Source organism: Mirounga leonina, unplaced genomic scaffold (genome assembly GCF_011800145.1).
Source record: "Mirounga leonina isolate KUSES-001 unplaced genomic scaffold, KU_Mleo_1.0 Mir_53, whole genome shotgun sequence".
Classification (NCBI taxonomy): Eukaryota; Metazoa; Chordata; class Mammalia; order Carnivora; family Phocidae; genus Mirounga; species Mirounga leonina.
In genome coordinates, this window is record NW_023270807.1 from 1115929 (window position 1) to 1136785 (window position 20857).

Below are 20857 nucleotides of genomic sequence, written 5' to 3' on the forward strand. Positions count from 1 at the left end.
CTAGCTGTTCAGGGGAATAAGGGGAGAAAGATCAGAGATGGCTTCTGAAGGAGATGGCATTTGGGCTGGACCTTGAAGGATGGTTAGGATTCAGGTAAGTGGGAACGAAAGGTTCCTGAGCCGCAAGAGCCAGGCCTAGGGCAGGAATGGGAGAGAGAAGAGGAGGGAGGGGTTTAATCTGAGGAAAGATCAATGGGTGGTTTTAACAAGGATCAGCTTTGAACTGTTCTGAAGACCTTAAGAGTAAAGATCTATTGAATGAGAACCTCTGGTGACCTGGGGTGTGCGGTGTCCACCTGAGGTAAGTGAGTTCACGGAGTGCCTACCTGAGGTTAGGAGAGCTCAGGAGGAGTGGAAAATGAGGCTTTCAGGGGCGCCCCCATCTTGTTCCCAGTCCAACAGTACTTCCCAGCTCTATCTATCCTCTTCATGAGCTGTATTTATAGCCACATAGTTTTGATGGCTGCCATGAGGCCTAAAGGTCAAGGATTGTATCTGTTTACTGTCAAGTTCCAGGCGCCTGGGGCTGTGCTGGGTGCCTAGAGGCCTTGTCATTCTGCCTGAGGCCTGACCACCCCTCTGGCTTTGACGAACACCTGGCTGGCAGACAGTGTTCCTAGGACGCAGGGACTGAGGTCCCTCTGTCTTCAGTGAGAGGAAGAGTAGCATGAAGTGGCAGCAGATGGTTTTCACCCCACTTGAGGCACAAGTGGAGTGAGAGGTTGAGAAGAACAACTAGACATCCAGAGAACTCAAACCAGTGTCTCCTAAGGCTCTCCCTTCCCCAGCACAACGTCTTCTAGGTGGGTTGTGGTTGTCCCTTGTTCAGGCTGCCTTGCCCACCTCTCTTACCGCCAGTGGAGGCTTGTTTGGTTTGGTGGTTCAGTAGTGAGGCCTTGGAGTCTTACAGGCCTGGGTTGTAATGTGGGCTTGCTCATTCATTCATTCATTCATTCAGGACTATCTATGTAATTTGTGGAGGCCTACTACAAGGTGAAATAGAAAGTTCCTTGTTAAAATATTAAGAATTTCAAGACAGGGGCACCTGGATGGCTCGGTTGGTCGGTTAAGCATCTGCCTTCAGCTCAGGTCATGATCTCGGCATCCTGGGATAGTGCCCCACGTCGGTTCCCTAATCAGTGGGGAGTCTGCTTCTCCCTCTCCCTCTGCCCTCCCCTTGACTCATGCTTGCTCGAGTGCTCTCTATTTCTCAAATAAAATCTTTAAAAAAAAAAAAAAAGGAATTTCAAGACAGTAACAGCAGAGCATTAAACCAAGTATGGGGCTCTTTGGAGTGCAGGGCTCTGTGTGACCTCAGAGGTCACACACCCACGAAGCAGCCCTGAGCTCCTTCCAAGTGGTGGACAGGACAGGTGAGGGCCCTGATCCTGTGGGTTTTACATTTAATTGAGTGGAGACGGACAACAACTGAATAGACATATGATGATGATAATAATAGTGCTTTATATGTATGAAGTCATATAGTAAGTGAACAAGATAATTTCAGATATAGTAAGTGCTGGGGAGAGATTCAAGGCAGTGTGCTGGGTCCACAGCGATTGGGGCAGGGGTGGGTCTGGGTGGTCTAGAGGAGGCCTGTGTATGAGAGCGACCTGAGTCACAAGGGGCAAGAGTGGCTTCCTGGCAGAGGGACCGCCAGAAGTCTTCAGAGCAGCCTACCTTGAGTGGGTTATTTAATCTCTCTGAGCTTCAGTTCTTCATCTTAAAATGGGAATTCTAATGATAAAGTAACACCTAACTGACTATTTGCTCTGTGTCAGGCACTGGTCTAAATGCCTTATACAGTAGTGACTCATTTAGTGCTCCTAATGGCTCTCAGAGATAAGTACTGCTATTATCTCCATTTTACAGAGGTGGAGACTCAGGTACAGAGAGGATGAGGACTTGCCAAGGTCGCTAGCTGGTAAGTGGCAGAACCTGGACTCGAACCCCAGCTGACTGACTCCAGAGCCCACGCTCTCCCCCCTCCACCCCCCATCAGGATGCCCCTTCGGTGTTATCAGGAGCTGCATGGATGGTTCTTTCAGGATGCATTATAGTTTCCCAAGGGGGTCTAGGGTCCTCTCCAGTCTTGTGTTACCTCTGCCCCCCACCTTCTCATGCCTGTGGGTTGTCAGAGCCAGAGTCTGGGCCCGTTGGCTTGTCAGTCATCCAGCGCCATTCTGGACACATTAATAGGTACCATCTGGAATGTGACTTGGCAGTGCCAGTCCTCAGGGAGTTGATGACCATTTTAACACCCACCTGCTGACTGTCACTCATTCCACATTAAATGCAAGCTCCCCAGGCTCCTTGCAAGCCCCCACCAGGGCTGTACCTCCTGATCCATTTGGAATGGGTATTTGGGCTCCATGGAGTCCTGGTAGCTCTTTATAGAAACAGGCACCAGAGGGGGAGGAGAGGAGGGAGGGAGCGCTGCTTCAGTTTTTCAAGTTATAATGATCCCAGTAATTGAGATACCGAATTGTACATTTAAATCGCTTGAAAGTAAAAATACCATTTTGTAATGCTGGTGTTAATAATGTAAACATTAAAAATGAATTAAATACTTAGCTGTATTGTGGGGCACGATTGCCTGATTTTTCTTCTTTCAACTTATTTAACCGGAGGAAATGATTGGCTGCCATACCCAGATATGTTACCATAAAAAGTGGGTCTGGACTTGCAAGGGAGAAGTTAGTCAGTTCGTGCCCTGTGTAAAGGTGAACTGGAAGGGGCAGGCTGGTAGTAGATTGCTGCCTTTCTCTGGAGGTGAGCTGCTTTTCAAGACTCATAGGTGTTTAAGGTGTGCTAGGGTAGGCTAATGAGGTCCTAAAGTGCAGCCCAATGTACCCAAAGCCCCTCCACTCTGGGGAGACCTCTGTCGTCTGCCCTGGGCCCTGCCTCCCTCCCTTCACTCTAGTTGATGTCACCTCAAAGAGGCCTTCCCTGACCCCCATTTCAGGAGTGGCCCTGCCACTCTGGATCCCTGCAAAACGCTAGTCACTATCCGATAGCAGGCCTTGACAGAGAGTCATCTCTCACTAAATGAATCTGAGGAGAACAGACCACATCAGAGTTTGGACCCGGGTTTCCTCACCTATCCATTCCCCCGCCCCCCCCAACCCCCGTTGAACACCTGCCTCTGTGAGATACTCCTCTCTAGAGGTCTGAGGGAGAAAGGTGAAGGGCAAAATCAGGAGCAGGTAGATTTCTGGATTTGGTACTTGGATTAGCTCTCGAAGCTCCTGTCCCATTTCAGGGCAGCCTAGTAACAGAAGGGAGAAAGTTCTGAGCGATGCATAACGAAAAGGACCCAACCTGGCTGCAAGTCAACCTGCCTGGCTGGTGCTCAACTTGGTATGGTCCCAGAGATGCTTTTCCCTCCCTCCCTCCCCTCTAGTTCTTGGCACCCACACCTTCATTTTAGTTCTTTCCCTCATCTTCTGTTTTATGTTTTTGGCCACAGTGGATGCAGATTTAAATCAAAAGTCAGAAGTTTAGATCATTTTGAAGAGCTGCTGATGAGTGGTCCTGCCTTGCCATTTATTTTATGAGACTGCTTCCTGCCCTTTCCAGAATGGGCTACAAGGCTCTGTGCAGCTGGGAAGAGTGATGGGACCTGCCAGGATGCTGCCCAGAGGCCCAGGGCTTCCTGATGACATTGCGTCATGGAAAAGCTGTAATAACTTTCTGCTCTTCAGCTTCCTCTTCAATTGCACTGGGAACACTAGAGGGAGGAGGCAGGGTTGGGTGACTGTCCCCGGCTGTCCTTGGCCTCCCTGCTGGGGAGTTCGGGAGCGGGTTGCTCTTCTACAGCACCTGTCTTGAGGACCAAGTGAGAGTTCCCGGGGGGCAGATGGGGCCGCTGAGGCGGGGAGACAGGAAGCCAGTCTGCCAGCACCCTGGGCTCACACTCCCTGTCTGAGGACACGGCCGGGGGGGGAAGAATCTGCATCAGAGCCCGCAGCTCTGGCACCGGCAGGCCCCTGCTGCCCCCCACGCCCCTACTCGCTCTTTATGTCTCTCCTCCCTCCTTAAATCAGGTATCAGTTTGACATGAGGATTTTGGAGGTTATAATAGAGACTGGCTAGGGTCTCATCAAACCCATTTCCTTTTCCAGGCACACAGTTAAACGACGTCTCAGCCTGCTGGCATCTGGGCAGGGCCCATGGCTGGTTCTTGTCTCTGGAATGTGGGTGTGCCTCCTCAATGCTGTGTAACTTTTAGGCCTCATGGTTGCTTGAAGGTGGTGGAGTCACAAGTTGGACGGTCCCTGGGTGACTGTGCAGAGCGGCGGCTCTCTGCTGACCAAACCTGATTGGAATGTTCAGCTACTGTTGCTTGGGGATTGTTTGTTATAAGTTAGCCCACCCTGACTAACACCTGTGCGTTTCTCAGTTCGGAAGAGAGCTCCCCAGTCTGAGGGAGGGGAGGCCCTTCCAGGCTTCCAGATAAGAGGAAGTCGGAGAGGCGGAAGGTTCGGAGGCCCCTGACAGTCCGAAAGTGCTGGGTTTTCTCCATTTTCATCTTAATCTCTCCTGGTGCCTCTTCACATCAACCCCCGTGGCCAGCCCCCACCCCGCTGTTCCCTGAGCAAAATGCCTGATTCCTGTTGCTGTGCTTGTCCATAGTACCTGCCTTCTTGATCACCTCTCGGACTTGCCTCCCTTTCAAGGCACAGCTAAGAGACCACCTCCGTGATCACCCCACGTGGAGTTGAGCCCTCACTGCCTCTCTTCTCCTGGGCAGCGCTCTGCATGGCTGCACAAATGGCCCCCATGCCTTGTTGAAGCACCCCTTATATTTTCACCTGAGGGTCTTCACCTTCTCATTAAGTCATAAGGTTCTTAAGGACAATGACATGATCCTCATACTTCTTGTTTCTTGCATAGGTCCTAGCACTGTGCCGTCTGTACCAGGCACTCGGAAAATATTCGTTGGTTGGGTGAATGGAGGGAAAGAAGGACAGACTAATGTAATCACAAATGAATAAGCTCCTTGGCCAGATTTTCAAATGTCTCCACCATCTGGGCTCACTCCATTTCTCTCCTCTTCACTTTACCACTCCCAACCACCAAATCCCCATTCTGGATGGGTTGTCTGTCCATAGACTCATGAGCATGCTGGGCTTTTCCTTCCCTCTGCTCAGCCAGCCCCTTCCCCATTCTTGTCATTGTTCAGGGCCTAAGTGAAGTCTCACCTCCTCTAGCAGTTTCTGTGATGTGTGTCAGCTGTCACATGATGTGTGTTTCTCTTTTGGCTGTGGACCAACCTCTTCAACTTGTAGGATTGATCCTCTGCACCACACAGATGAATCCTCTGTGTCACTGGGTATTGTCTTTGTGCAGTTTGTCGTCAGTTCCTGTGCGGGATTCTTGCCTCCTCAACTAGAATCTAAGCTCCCAGGAGATGGATCTTCCCCAGTACTTAGCAAAAAGATCGGCAGGGAAGAGCTGCTTAGTTCAGTGTATACTTGCTGGGTACCGGATATTCAGGGCCCCCTCACCTCTTTTGCCATTTTAAAGTAAACTCCCATTGGAGATCAAATACATACATGCTGCCATCTTCTTTTCTTCCCATACCTCTCTGTTCTTCTCCCTCTGCCTAGGTTTGCAATGCTTGGGTGGACTCATTCAGCTGGGTCAGCAAAGCCTTGTGCAAATTTCCAGACGGTGGTGACTCCTCTGAGCCCACAGTCTGAAACCAGTAGCCAGCTTTGCCCCTTGCAACAAAATGCACTTTTGTTGGTGACATCTTCAGGGGCATGTGGGGAGTTCGTTTGGGCCTCAAGGGTTTGGCAGAGCAGAAAGAAGGCCTCCTGTGCAGGGCATTGTTGGATAAGGGAGGGGCTGAGGGAAGATGGGTCACATAGACAGGGGCCAGGAGAGTGATTGCAGCACAGTTAGCGACATGGGTGGCCAGCCCTAAAAGACTTATATTCTAGCTGACCCCCCACCCCCACCCCAGTCCTCAGGCAGGTCTCACAGCACCCAGGGCTGAGAATGGGGCCAGGAATTGGAAGCTAAGGCAGGGAGCTTCAGACTTGGTAGAACCAGATTTTTAAGCAAGGAAGTGGCCTAGAAAAAGCAGTAGTTAGGGCTCCATTTTGTCATTAGCAAATATTTAGTTTTCGGCTGACTTCCTTTTTGCCACCCAACATACTTTGACTCAATTCTCCCACCATGGGTGCAGAACATGCAAATTAATCACATCGTTACCTCAGCCAAACATAATTAGGGAAGTTAACTTGCTTTGAAATCCATATAATGTATCCTAAAATTAAACAAAAAAAAATTTTTTTTTCTTTTTTTTAATCCAGGGCTCTTTCCTTTTGTAAGTGTGGATTTTTGGACAGTTGATGGTAATTAACCATGAGAATAAAATTATTTTACTTTGCATTATAGAAAGTTCAGATAAAAGGACTACTTACGAGGTCTGGTAACCTGCCTTGTAGATACATGCAAATATTTGATTAGCCACCATTTCCCCCCCGGGATCCCCAAAGGATTGCAAGAAATCGGTGAACTGTTCTTGCTGTACACTCTTGTCACCCATAAATTGGAACTGCCGTACAGTGTGATGATCAGAATAAACAAACAGAAAGGGTAATAAGGTGCACAAAGTAATCACTGGTGACCTCAGCAATTTTATTAACAAATTTATTTCCCTAATTGGGTAAAGTATCTTCATGCTCGACTCAAGGGCATTGTAATAGGTTTCCACACTGCAGAAGAAGGAATTAATTAGAACTGTTTGCTCTTTGTTCCATATTTACACTTGTCCACCAGTCTTGTAAACATTGCGCCTGGTTTCTTCAGCCCTCCAGGCTTCTCTCTCCCGACTCCCTCACCCCACCCCCAAAATAAATAAATAGAAAGTGGATAGTGTAATTTAACAGCAGTGGCTCATCCTTTTGCACAGTCCACCCCTACCAGAAGCTGCAGTTCATGGTTAGAGCCGTTTTGTGGCCAGAATCGGGCAGAGGCATCACTTCCAATAGGTACTCGGACGTCTAGAAAGAGAGACCCTTGCCTCCACGGGCAAAATGGACAACCCGGGGTCTTGATTTGCCAGGGCTGTGTCTGGATTGCCCTTGCCCATTCAGACCCTGGGTAGGAAGCTGGTGAGACGGGCAGATCTGTCCCACTTCTTCTTGCCCCACCTAAATGCCTCTTAGGAAGATAAGAGACAGTCGTTCATGAGCTCTGTCTGCTCTTGGGGTGGGCAGCCCATGCGAGCAGAAAAACCATACACTCGTGAACTCACTCTTCTAGTCTTCTTCAAGTAGAGTTTTTTGCCTCACAGCTTGCCAAGACTTCAGCGTGACAACAAAAAAGCATTTTTAAATGCAAATTCTCCAGAATCTCACTGTAATGCTGGCTTCTCCCTCATGCCGCAGCCCTCCAGTGTACTCCACAATGGTGCCGTTTCACACTATACAGTCCAGCCTCCGAAGACCAGCATTAGCAGATGCCAGAGTACGGGACTTACCTCTAGAGCTGGTTTCTGTAGCCGCCATTAATATACCCTGCCATGTGTGGCTTTTGAATGTGGATATAATTATGACAAAGACATCTAACAGTGTCTGGACTAACTTGGCTACCAGTAGGTCCCTTTTGAGAGCTATACTCCAGAAAAATCTGGATAGGCCCAACAAGCCTCATTCTCCCTCTTGAATATCCTGCAGGATCTGGATGAGGTTTTCTAGGCCAAAAATATAGCCTGGATCTGGTCCATCATAAGTGGTGTGCTCGTTCCAGGAGCCTTTGTATGTTGTATGAGCAAAGTCGATCATCCGGATGTCAACTTTGGTGAGACCTCTGGAAGAGCTGCCGTGGGCCGTCTGTGGAGCCTCCTGAGGATGCAAGCCCCCTGGGGTCCTTTCTGGTGGCTCCTGCCCATCATAGATGATGAGGAGAGAGCTGGAGTAGAACCGGTACGAACTCTGGCTCCTAATGACCGAGAGGAGGGCCTGGAGCCGGCGCTGTATGGGCTCCAGGAGCTCTGTCCGGAAGCGGGTTCCGTCATGCAGGAACTGATGGAGGGCTTGTCGGAAGCCCTCGACAGAGAGTTTTCTTCCATAGTACTTGTCTTTGCAGAGAAAGTGCTTCTTATCAACTTGATAAACCTGGTAATAAAAAGAGAAAGAAGACGTGAAGAATTGCCAACTCAAGAAAAAGCTTGCAACTGCTACGGTTGCAGTGTTACAAGCTAGCATGACATATAAACAGATTTCCAGGAGATGCAGGGCAAGAATGGCTGAAATGAATGGAAGGATGATCTTTCATCAAGCACCAGAGGAACTTTCACATTTTAAAATGCTTTCTGTGCACGCCCTTAATAGGAATCCAAGCTCTACATATCCTTCACCCCACAAAGGTGACCCTCCGCCCATAAGGAAAAGCTTTGGATCGACTTTCTTGTGAATTTCCAGTGTCATCCTCCAAATCATGATTTAAACCCTGGCTCCTGGCCTTCTTCAATTCAAATATTAGCAAACCCAAGCTAGAACGCCTTAGTAGGAATCTGAGATCACAGCCAATGGCCTTGGAAAGCCAGCTAGATTCAATTTTCCCCAGCGAAGTTTATAAAGTCCTTTCTCTGCAGATTCTTTTTTTTTTTTCTCTGCAGATTCTAAGGAAACAGTCATGGCTCTTGGGGTAAAGCAGGGTTGACTGAAGATAAAAAGATGAAAAGCCAGGCTGGATGAGGTAGGGATGGGGTTTTCAGGCAGCCAGTGCAGCTGAGGGGAGCCGGGATGGAACGGGCAGGTTCGCAGCAGCTCTATGGGACTGGTGGCTCCTCCTTGGCACCAGCTCCTCTCCCCCTCCCCTGTCATGTCTTGGCCACCAGAAGGGAGCAGATGGAGGAGATGCTGCTGGGGGGACAGTGGCAGCCGCTCCCGTTTCATTCAGATGGCACAGGCAGAGGCAGAGGCTGTACGGAGGCCAGTGGCTGGCGTGGCCATGACTTGGCTCACTTCTGTCTGGCACACCTGGGAAGGGCAGCCCATACCCGGCCAAGACAGTTTCTCAGGTCTCTCCTGCCTTCCGATTATGTGGTATGTTTGTGGAAAACCAGTGTGGGGAAAAAAATCAGAAAGCTATGATAGACTTGCTTTGGAGGGCTGGAGATGGGCTGTTAAATTAGCCGTCATAAATACATGACAGGCATCACTGTCTAAATAAATGAGATCATTTTCAGAAGATTGGAAGTCCGGAGAGAGATTCCATTTACACCCTAAACCATCACACTCCATTCTCTTGAGGACTGCATTCCCAGCCTTCCAGGGGACATCTGTGCAACAAATTTATAGACTCCACTCCCAGCTTCAAGGGGTGGCAGTTTCAATTAAGGAAAGCTTTAACGTGTACCGTCACACCGGTGTCTGGTTTTGCTTTGAGGAGATAGACGCTAAGAGCGAACAAGTGGGGAAAGTTTATTTCTTCCCGTTCTGCAGCCCCTGCCACGAGCCACATCAGAGCTACAAAAATGGGGTAGAGTCTGGGCAATAAAAAAATTAACCATTCCTTTGCCTCAGCTTAGCAGGCTACGACCTTCCCACTTCATTAACCAGAACAGGTAGCAAGAAGCAGCAGAAGACGTGGCGTAGGAAGAAGGAACGGCTAATAAGAATTCAGAGAGCAGAGTGCCTTATGGCACCTGAGAAGGAGAGGATTCAGCTGTATCCTTTAAGAGACTGAAGAAGCCATGGAGTGCACAGAGAGGCTCTTTTTCAGTTCTCTCCCCAGCCCCCCCTCACACACTGTCACCAGAGGTCTGCTCTCAACGTGGACAGGCCCCACGTGGCCCCTGGGAAGTTTCAGCAGCCGGAGACCCTGAGACCGAGTTTAAAAAAAAATGGCAGCTTTTTGGCACCACTGTCCTGAAAGGGGCTCTTACAGAGATCCCAGCGTGTCCTAGAGTGGGATCTGCCCTTCCTGTGTGGGAGGGCCGTGCCCGGCTGCCTCCTGGGTGGCTGGCTCTGTGGGCAGTGGTGTCCGCTTGGGAGACACCCCTGCCCCGCAGTGCACACGCCGGATGCCCAGCCCTGCAGCAGGCCCTCTGCCACTGACCTGCATGCCACAGATGCGCACGCCCAGGCAGGCCGAGGTGCTCTGCGCACACTTCCTCACGTGGCGGGCCTTCTTCTCTTCGGACGCGTCATCCCCGTGCTGCCGGGTCCCCATCTTCAGGTCCAGGATACAGGGGTGCTTGTACTGTGATACGACGTTTTCCAGCAACAGAAACCCTGGTCACGCTAAGCTCAGGAAGGCTCTGTGGACATGAAGACTGAGGCCCCTGTGGAGGCAGCTAGCGCGCCTTGGCGGCTGCCTGGGACCCCCTCCTCTGAGCACCGTTCCTTCTCTCCCAGCTCCTCACAGACAAGCCCATCGTCCCTCTTGAGAATTCAAAGTATTAGCTTTGCAGGCTGCTTTAAGAAGTCCATTTATTTAGGGGGAGTTTATGTCTATGTGAGCTTCTTTTCCTTTTCCTTTTTGCTCTGAGGTTGGAATTAAAATGCAGGCATGAAATCCCTGGCAGGCCATGCCCAATTTACATTTTATGGCAGAAAATCATAAGGCTAAAACCTCGAGTCACTGAATGGGCCAATACCTTTTGGGAGAAGTGGGTTGATGTAAGCTTTGGAGATGAGTTGCAGGAATATTAATTTCAGCGGAGTAATTATACTGCAAAAGCTTCTTAGGGATTAGGGTTGCAGATGTGTCTTAGTAAATACTGTGAAACCAGTCACCCGTTTGCAGGAAGGAGCCCAGCACTGACAAAGGGGTATTTCAAGCCTAAATGTACTCACTGAGAACATGGCAGCCTGAGGATGAGGGGGGAGAACCTCCCCTAAAAATCCCCTGCTCGGGCACTTCCCTGAGGGGGTACCACACCCCCTCACCCCATCAGCTCCATAGGAAGACATCTGCGGGGAGAATTTGGAGGGCTAGAAGGGAGGCTGGGGTGTGGGGAACCCACCCAGCCCTCTGAGCCCCCTGCCATCCCCACCCAGCATGGCCGTCATCATTCCTCTCTGCCCACAGAGACCCCCAGTCCAGCCCAGCCCCTCTGCCCAGGTGGCAGCGACACAGCCAGTGGCCTGGCCACGGGCACTGTGTTCAACTTAATTCCCAGTCCAACTTCCCCCATATTCTTTTATTTTTCTTTTGGAGAGATCAGATTTCTTCTAGGTCCTAGGTTTGAGGGCCTGTGCCTCGACGTCTCCCTCCTATCAGTCTCTCCCCGCCCACCCCTCCCCTGGCCCCGTGTCTGTGTCTCCCCCTTCTGCCCCTGTACCCCTGTCTGTCTCTGTCACCTCCCTCCGGTCCCCCGCCCTCTGACAGGGATACGGTGCCGCTGGTTCTCCGGGTACTCAGTGCACAGGCGGGTCAGGTGGGCCTGGTGGCACTGCAGGCCCCACGGGTTGAAGCTCCTCCTCTCGGCCTGGTTCCCTTTAGCATCTTCCACCAGCGAGGACACCGGGGCATTGAGGTGGAAGTCAGACCTCAGGAGCAACGTGGCGGGGCTGCGGGAGAGGGAGGCGCACCACAGTCAGGGCAGCCTGGCCAGAGGGCCGGGGAAGGTGCCCGTCCCTGGGGCGGGGCTCTCCTGAGCTGGGCTCTGACACAGACTGTCCCTGGCTGCTCTCCACGCTGCCTGCAGGGTCTCGGAGTGCCCCTTCTGCCCCATTCAGGCCCTGGGCATGAGATCGGGCCACACTGCAGCCCTGGCAGGGCGTCTCTCCGAACCCCAGAAGAACGCATTAGAGCATGTCGCCTCCTCAGAGGGCTGGGCGGGGCCGGGGGGGGGGGGCGTTAAATTCACTTGTAAGTGATCTGGGTTCCGCTTGCACTATTGAGGCGATGTGGTGTGGGAACAAGCGACCCTGCCTGGAATCAGAAGGCTGGGAGTTTAGGCTGTGAGCATGCCTTGTCGTTATTTCCTTGAGACCTCAAAGGCCCTCAGGGCTGGGAATCCTGGATCTTTGGTCCGCCCTCTCTCCTGTCCTCTGCATCTTGGCTTACCCATCTGTGAAATGGAGATAATGCGTACCCGCTTCCTGACGCTGAGCCAAGAGGCTTAATTAGATCCGTTGTGCTCCTTGGGGAAGGGAGGTACTTTCATTGTATTAGCTCCCTTTTGTTTCCCATAAATGTTTTATAAGTCCCCAGGGGTCCTTTTCATCTGAGAAAGGTCAGCTACATTATCAGAGGTTCTGGAGATCTCTCTGGGACCTCGGGTGCCCCGAACTGCCTGGTCTCCAAGGTCCCATGGGGGGCTGCGTTGACCTCTCTCCTCATCCCTTCCTGGCCGCTGAGGAAAGGTGATTTCGGACTGCCATTAACCACTTTTCCTTTGTGTCACCTCTTCTGGGTTTCTGCATTGCCCCCACCCCCATCTGGAGACATTGCATGGTCTCAGTGAAATCGGTATGTAATTAAACAAATATGCACCGAATGCCTGCTCTGTATAGGACTCTACGTTTGTGGCAGCCTCTGACGTAAATGCATCGGAGTCCTCCCTCTAACAAACTGCGTGAAGGAAAATTCATTCCTTTCTTTGGTTGCATTGGTGTTTCTAGAAGGAGGCTTCCTGTGAATTTGTCACTTCCTCGGCCCTTTTGGGGAGCTGTGGACCTTGGCGCAGGTGGGAGCGGAGCTGGTCCCTGCTAGGTTTCTGTCATCCTGCCATGTGGCCCTCACCTCTCCTCGAGCGAGTGAGCCAGCTGCCACTGGGCGAGGGGGTGGGCGCCACCAGTACCGCCGGTGGTCTGCTGGAGAGTCTGCCATATGGGCACTGCCGCCGACTCCGTGGAGACCTTGAAGGGCCCCCGGTTCTCCTTCAGCGGGGTGGCCACCAGGCTGAGATGGCCTCGGCTGTCTCTTTGGAGGTGCACCGTGATGGTGCCTGCAGAGCACACGGGGTGGGGGGGGAGATCAGACGGAATTTACCTGGTGGACACGTTGTAAGGGGTGACATCCTTTTGAATGGTAGTTTAATGGCACTGATCAACCTCCTCCCTCCCCCTTCCCTAACTCCTCTCTCAAGGAAGAACTATGAGGACTGTTCCAGAATGAGCCCAGGGCCACGGAGCCTGCAGAAAATAGCCTTGGGCTGGTCTGCTTCATTGCATCTCTCTGCCCTTTCATGCTTTGAACAAAGCCAGCCCTGTACATTTTGTTCCCACCTTCTGGCTCCTCGGTGCACGGTGGCACATTCCCAGTCACAGCAGAGCTGTTCCAGTGCGGCCCAGCCTGGGGTCATCAGAGCTGGTCCTCCACAAAGGGGGCCCCCTGCCTCAGGGTGGCTGTGAGGGAAGCTGGGGCCCATCCCATTCCTCCCCTCTGCCTCCATCATCCTTCCTCTCCCTTCCCTTTCTCTCTGTCTGACCAGCTTCTTCCAGGAAGCCCGCCTCAGACAGCCTTCCGGGGCTCGGCCTCTGTGTCCCCTTCATTTAGACCTCTCCCCACACCCTGATCTCTGGCTTTAACACGGATGCCCACCATCTCCTTCAGTTAGACACACAGCACACGAATATTATTGACGGAACATGATTCTGTGATAGAAGATAGGAGACTTGTGGGGTTTCTCCAGCTACAGTCACTCCTGACCATCGGTGTTTGTAATCAAGGCATGGCAGCCTGCTCTAGTTGCTGCTTGTGAGAGTGGAGAGTGTGAGGAACCCCAGTGAACAAACGTGCTAATTGGCTTCTCCTGGACATGGGCCAGGTCAGGTAATTAGGTCTGGCACGCGTGTCACCGGCTCTGTGGTCACCGTTTCGGATTTCTCGCTCTGGCGGCACAGTCTGGGTCTCCCCCCATGGGGCTCAGTGTCTGAGCTAAGTGGGTGCCCGGCCGCGCTAGAGTTCTGGTGGAGATGGAGCTCTACTCTTGCTGGTGGCACGGGAGATAGCCCCACAAATGGCTTTGCGAGGACTGGCTCTCTAGAGTCCTTGGTTCCCTGTTCTTCCTGCAGCTGATGCCATGACTGTTCTGGTGGCTCCTTTTCCCACCAAGCCACCCTCCACCTGTCTCCGCCCTGCTTTGTGCCTGCCAGGTTGACCCTATGGGGTGCACCAGTGGCTTCCTTGGCCCTGGTTTCCCAGGGGTTGGGCCAACAGAGGACATTGGCAGGAGATGGGGTGAGGCAGGAGAAAGATCGAGGTATTTATCCCACTGGTTCCCTCCCTGCTGCAGCATGGTCCTGTCCCTCTGTGGCCTCCCTTTCCCTGTGTCCGTGACCCCATTCCCTTCAGGCCTAGGGGTAGTCACAGCCTTTCAGGGGTGCTGGTCCTGAGTGCCTCATCACCCCCGGTCCCCTTAATCCTGCGAGCGCTTCTATGAGCCGTCCCTTTGAAAACTCTCTTCACTTAAACCCCGTTCAGTATACCGCTCATTTCCTGCCGGGACTCTGACTGAGAGAAGGTGGGCTGCATGTGATCAGGTCCCCTCAGGTATTTATTTCCTCCCCTGGCCACTTGGTCACTTTCTCAGCATAAGTGGTAATTTCTGCTAAACCAGCACTCAAGGCAGCTGATTTCCCTGCTTGCGTCCCTGCCCAGGCTGGTCAGTGCAGACGCTCATTTTCAGGGCTGCTCTATAATTCAGCAAGTTGCTCTTCAGGGCCATCTGTGCCTAGCTCAGCGGTCTCTCTGGGCTAGTCCTGTCATCTCAGATTCCCGGTGCCCTAATTTCGCAGCCTGAGAGTGACATTCAGTTCTTTCTAGCTCCTTAAAAAAATTCTGTGTTGTTTCAGCTCATCTCAGGCCCCTGAGTCCCGGGAATGAATGATACTGCTGCTAATACTGTACCTGAACCTGGCGTTTTGTCGTTTACCTGAACCGGGCATGCCCACCAGAGGGGCTCTGCTCATGATAACAGGGGGCTGATGGCAGGTCAGGAAAAGAGCTGCGTTGGTCATGTCACTGCCGTGTGCCAGCTCCCGGGCCTTTCGTCTGTTACCATGGAGTGATGGCAGGCCTGCGAGGCCCTTGCCTGTAGTCACCGAGACTCAGGAGATGGAATGATGTGCCCAAGGTCACATAGTAAGGGGTGGAGCTCTGAGAAAGGCCACAGCAGACGTGGCTATGGAAGAAGGAACAAGCTGTAACACGGAGCCAAGGGCTTTATCGGGAGACTCCGGTGTGGTCACGCTGTGTTTACTTGTGCGGGGATGAGGCACGCTCCTATCTGTCCTTATCACATTTGCTTTGGCCATTGTGTTCCGTGGGAGCGAACAGAGAAACCTGTTTTGGGAGGGTCATCAGTACAAAGGGTCGAGAGTGCCAAGAAGCCCAAGGATGTGGTGTCTACTTTTCCGTTCCTATTTCCTCAGGCAGGAGGGCTGGTGTGCTTGTTCTGGGGAGGAGGGCCCACCTGGATGCCAGCACCAGGCCCCAGAGCCCACCCCCTGCCATGGGGAAAGGAGAGCGCGCTGGCCTCCTTGCTTGTCCTTGGGGAGCTTGGAGCCTCCTGGCTGCTGGGGAGCCCAGGACGGTGTGCCAGCCAAGGGCGAAGCCCTTTTGGGTCTTTTGTAAAGTTCAGCTCACCATCTGACCTTTCCCGCTGTGGGACTGTGGTGACACGCTCGCCAGAAACCACTGTCTCTGGGAGCCCCAGCCCCACGAGGCCTCCCTGGAAGGACAAGAAATGTGACCTTCCCCTGCTTCTCTGGGCTCCAACTCTTGTCTGATCTCATCAGATTTGAGTGTCTAAATAAATGGAGGCAAGCAGGGGTGCAAAATAACCCAAAACCAGTAAGATCCAAAAATCATTTCTATTTCTCATATTGTCAGAGCTACCCAAACTTCGTGTCCCTGCTCTGTCTTCCCGCACGCCTCTGGCTCTGTGTCTCCACCTATCCGTCTTCTCTCCCACATCCCTCTCCAGCGCAGCCCAGACCTTGCTCTGAAGCCCGAGACCCATAGCAGATAGCCGCCCTGCAAACGGTCTCCAGTTGCCAGCTCTTTACTGCAGCAGCCTGTCAGTGGAATCCAGACCCCTTGGGACTTGGATTAGTTTTTAGTCAATTGTGTTGGTCCCAGCGTGGGACCAACTTGCTTTGTGTGTCCATGGGGCTAGGCCTGGAGGGATGTGGGCTCCCAGCACTCTGCCGACTCTGCCTGGGGCAGGGGGAGGAGCAGGGGATAGCTTCGTCTGCCTGCTCCCAGCCCTCCCCAGGCACCTCAATCTGCAGTCAGGCCAGCTGGGCAGACAGGAGTGCTTACAGCCACAACTGCCATGCCCAGAGCATCTCAGCAATTTCGGTTTGGCCAAGCAGTTCCCCAGTCTCCGAGAATATTCTGTCATGTATTTATTTTTAAGCTCATGAGAGCATTTATTCACATACTCAGGAGTATGTCCTTGCTCACCCAGGGCTGACAGGTACACTGGGAGGCAGAGGGACGCAGCCCCAAGATGTTGCCATGCCCGAGGAGCCCAGCAAAAGGTCCGGGCAAGCTCCCGGCATGGGGAGGCCACCCTTAGGAGTGACGTCCCTGTCCAGTGCTCCCTGATGCCATCACAGTGCAGGGCGGTGAGAAGGGAGAGGGTGTGCTCCATGGCACTCAGTGGCCACTACAGAAATAGCCCCTCTCTCTGGGGCCCTTCCCAGGGGGAGAGAAAGGGAGTCCCTGCTGTGGCAGCCTGACCTGAGGTCACTTGTTGAGTGACTCTGGGCAAGTCACATCCCCTCCTTCATTGGGCCACAGACCCCCTGAGCACCGGCATCCGAAGAGCCCATCTCGTGGGTAGCAGTGGCTGGTGGAGTGGGCCTGGGTGGCCAAGAGCCCACACTTGGGAGCCAGACCTCGGACCTTTAATCGTGGCTCTGCCTCTCACTGGCTGTGTGGCCTCAGGCAAGTCATGTCACCACTCTGGGCCTCGGTCTCCTCACCTGTGAAATGGGGATAATAGTAGTGCCTGCCTCGGAAAGTTGTTACGAGGATTGACTTGATACAGGGGAACAATTTACAGTTGTGTTTGGCACTGAGTGAATGCTGAGGGTTAGCTGAGACCACTTTTCTTATCTGGTGAAGCAAGAAGCCTGTGCAGCCTGGGAGCCCTTGGAGGGACCATTTCCCGTCTGAAACCTGACCTCAGCTACCTGCTCCAGGGATCTGAGAGTGTGAGGGTCCTGGTTCTGGGCCTTTCTCTGCTGTCTCCCTAGATGTGCATTTCCTTAAGTGGTGCCTGGCCCTTGGCACTCCACAGACCGCCTTCTGGCTGTTGAGTGAATCCACATTTCTGCACCACGGAATCCTCATGTTTGGGTATCACCCAAGTCTGTGGGCTCTACCTCACCCTCACCCTCAGCAGGGCTGTGTGGTCTCCCCTGTGGGGTGTCCTGTGGTTCCCTGACCCAGCCCCCTCCCGACTTGTGTGGAAACACCGTCTCCTGGGTGAAGCCCCAAGGCAGAGCCTGGAACATGCTCTGTGGCCATTGGTATGTGTAGCTGGGGTGCCTTGGCTTAAGTTAATCTATCAAGTTAGCAGAGCCCTAAGGCAGGCGGTACCAGGGATGGGCCCGATCAGGCCTGCGGGGCAGGGTAGAGTAGGGGTCTGGACAGTAGACCGGTGCCTGAGGGTGCCCAAGAAGGGTGCCATTCTCCCCCACCCAGAGGAATGGGCACGTGTAGATAGGACACAGGAAAGGCACCAGGATGGGGTCCTGGAGACCACGCAGCCTCTTTCACTTTCCTGCTCTGCCTGTGGCTGCCTTGGCAATCTGTCTCAGCCCCAGAGCTGTGTCCAACAAGCGTGAGATGCTGCAGGCGGGAGGCCACCCCACACAAGACCCTGCCACCCCTTTGCTAGGTTGAGTTCAGTTGCGAAAGGACAGACATTCATTCCAGTGGGCACTCTGACGAGCTGGGCAGCGACCCACAACTGATGGGCAACCCTGGCCTGCGGCCCCAGAGGCCCCAGGGGAGGCCTGCACAGGCTGCACACCGGCCACCTGGCCCTCTCTCGCAGCGTGTGATGCTCATGGGTCTCATCTCAGACTCTCGGAAGGTCTTGGCAAGGCGGGACTGAAGTGGTGCTTGGGGCTCAATGCCTTGGCCCCCTATCAGGTGAGTCTCAAGCTGGGACATGCTGAATACAGATTCCTGGGCCCTGACCCCAGGGGTTCTGGGAAGGGAGCCTGGGAATCTGCATGTGAACCCCTACCCCAGCCTTGATCAATCCCAGAGCCCACTCTGAGAAATACCCATAGAGCTAGGCCCCATCCTTCCCACTTATTTGATCTTTGAAATGCAAGTGAGTTTTTGACTGATTTGGATGCTATAATAACTTTTACTACAGATGCTTATTCGAGGGCAAAAGCTTGTATTCACAACATTCAAAGACCTTTAAAAGAGGTCTTTTCTCTGGGCACTCATCCCATTGAGGGCTGGCGGCTGGCAGTCATGCCCTGAGCCCTGTGAGCCGCATTTACTGAAGGCGGGTGTGGACAAAAAGCCTGCCCCCTGGATGCTGGCCTGCTGCCCAGAGTGCCCCTGCCTGCAGGCCCCCAAATGGTGGCCCTGCCCACCCAGACTTCACTCCCCAGAACCCACCCTGGACTCAGAACACACATGCTCTGTGCCCCACTCCCCCACCTCTACCGGGAAGGCAGCCCGTGGCCCTGGTTTAGCCACTAGAAGAGGATGAGGAATTCTGGTTTCCTAACCGTGTCAGGTCCCAGCTCCTTCCCGCCCTGACCCAGGCCTGAGGCTCCTGCCACCCGCCTGGGTCTCCGGAGGGAGGGGAAGGAGGCCTTGGCCTGCCCTGTCTGTCCCAGCCCTGGTCACAGGACCCAGCCATGGCGCTCCTGAAACACGGAGCAGATACCCTAGCAGGGCAGCGTGGGGCCGGGGTATCATTTTATTCCATTCTCAGTTCCTTGAAGCCTAGTGGCTTGAGCTAATTTGTAGGGATGTCAAATGGCATTAGACTCCAGGCCCAGAGGCTCGAGAGTTCAGAGAAACTAGGACAGCGAAGGCCAATCGGGCTGTGGGAGAGGGGCTTGTCTCCATGTCAACCCTCACCCGCAGCACGGTGCCCGGGGAGGCGACGGGGGACGCGCACACGAGCCCGGCCTGGTATGGTGGGCACAGAGCCACGGCTTGCCGCCTGGACACTCACCCTTGTACTGCGGAGTGAACCGCTTCATGGCCAGAGGCAGCGATTCGTAGAACCTCTGCTCCTGGAAGATGAGGGGCTTGCACACGGTGTGCTCGTCGTACTTCATCACGCTCAGGTGCCCCCCGACCTGGTGCAGGAAGGGCTCTAGCCGCACACCCACTCTGGCGTCCCCAGCATCCGTGCTGTCCTGCACGACCATGTGTCCGCGGGGGGAAGGCCTGGGGTAGAAGTGGCAGCTTCCGGACAGGAGGCGGGGCTGTCAGTGGTCCTCAGCTCTTGCTTTCTTGGCCTCTATCACCGTCAGAGCACAGCTGTCCCTCTGTCTGTCGGCCTGGGAGGGGGCCCCTGGAAAGCACAGGAGGAAGGTGGAAATGGTGTGAGGGAGATGGGGTGCTGGGAGGAGCGGAAGGACCCGCAGTTCCTAGCCACGACCCACCGGTAGTTGAACAAGACCGTAAAGAGGCATCAGTCACTTCTAGAATAATCTGTTATAAGAAACTAGAAATGGTGGTTGCTCCAGGGAGCCAGGATGAGAGGTAGACTTTTCTAAATACTGTCCTGTGCTTTTGAATTTAAATACTAAAACATTTTTAAAAAAAATCAAATAATACAACCATAGGCTTCCAGAGCGCAGAGACTGTGTCTTAACTCCTCATACCATGTTTCCTGCCTGCCTCTGGGAACATTTGTCGCAGGCCCAAGAGGAGAGCAGAGTCCCTGCTGTCAGGGCACTCGGCCTCTTGCAGGGGCTCAGGGGGTACAGGAAAGCTTCACTTTGGTACAGCACAGCTGTGCACATGAGTCTGCATTATGGCTCCACGACATAATTGCCATGTGACTCTGAAAAGTTACCAAACCTCTCTGGGCCTCAGTTTCCGCATCTATAAAATGAAATAGTAAGGATACTTACCTCATGCACGTAGGACAAAATTGAGATACAGCCCGTGAAAAGGTTAGCCAAGGGCCCAGAGCTAAGTACTCAATAAATGTGATTTATCATAATTACTTCTAGCGTTATTGCCGGGGTGGTCATATCTTCCCAACAGCTCTGGGTTGTAAAGAAGGCAGTGTTTCTCACTGCTGCTTTGGACATGAGGGAAGTGGGGACCAGACCGGGCTCTGGTGCGGGCCAGGGGCGAGGCAGGAGGAAAGGGGGGCCTCATTCTTTACGACCTGCCGCTCCCTTTTCCTCCCTGAGGGCAGGCTTGCTGAAACTCCGGGCTGCAAATACAGCCCCGCAAGACATCCTGACTTTGTCTCAGGGGAGTGCCCAAGGAGACACTGAGGGGAGGCTCTTCTGGCCACATTCGTCCTATCCCATCTAAGAGGACATTCCCACAGGGGTGCCCATCACCACCGAGTTATTAATACCCTCTCCTCTGCTGGACTCCTGGCCAAGGATGCCAGCAAGCTAGGCAGCACTGGACATGATTAATGCTCTAAACGACCTCAGTCCAGACCATGGCATGGGCATGGCCAGCTGGCTCCATGCAGGGAGTGCCTGTCCATTTGTTCACGACCCCAGCTCAGAGAGACCCTCCGCCACCCACCTGGACCTCTGGCACCAGGTGGTGCTGAAAGCCTCAGCCCAACCCATTTATCCCCACCCCCACCCCCCAGCCCCCCAGGGGTCTCTTACGTTGTCTACTGTCTTTCTGAACACAGAGTGCCCCTTTAGGAAGGGGGAGGTGTTTTGCCTGGTATGTGCATTTGCTTTGC

At 53.3% G+C, this 20857-nt stretch overlaps 1 protein-coding gene across 1 annotated transcript; it reads right to left on the bottom strand.

The window, feature by feature from the left end:
- Nucleotides 1-7515: 7515 nt before the first annotated feature.
- IP6K3 (inositol hexakisphosphate kinase 3) lies at nt 7516-19337 on the bottom strand. Its single transcript, XM_034991426.1, has 5 exons — nt 19139-19337; nt 12715-12919; nt 11362-11537; nt 10081-10256; nt 7516-8132 (listed from the first exon to the last, which is right to left on the bottom strand). The coding sequence occupies exons 1-5, from the start codon at nt 19335-19337 to the stop codon at nt 7665-7667; spliced, it is 1224 nt and encodes a 407-aa protein (XP_034847317.1). The 3' UTR covers nt 7516-7664.
- Between the last annotated feature and the right edge of the window lie 1520 nt (nt 19338-20857).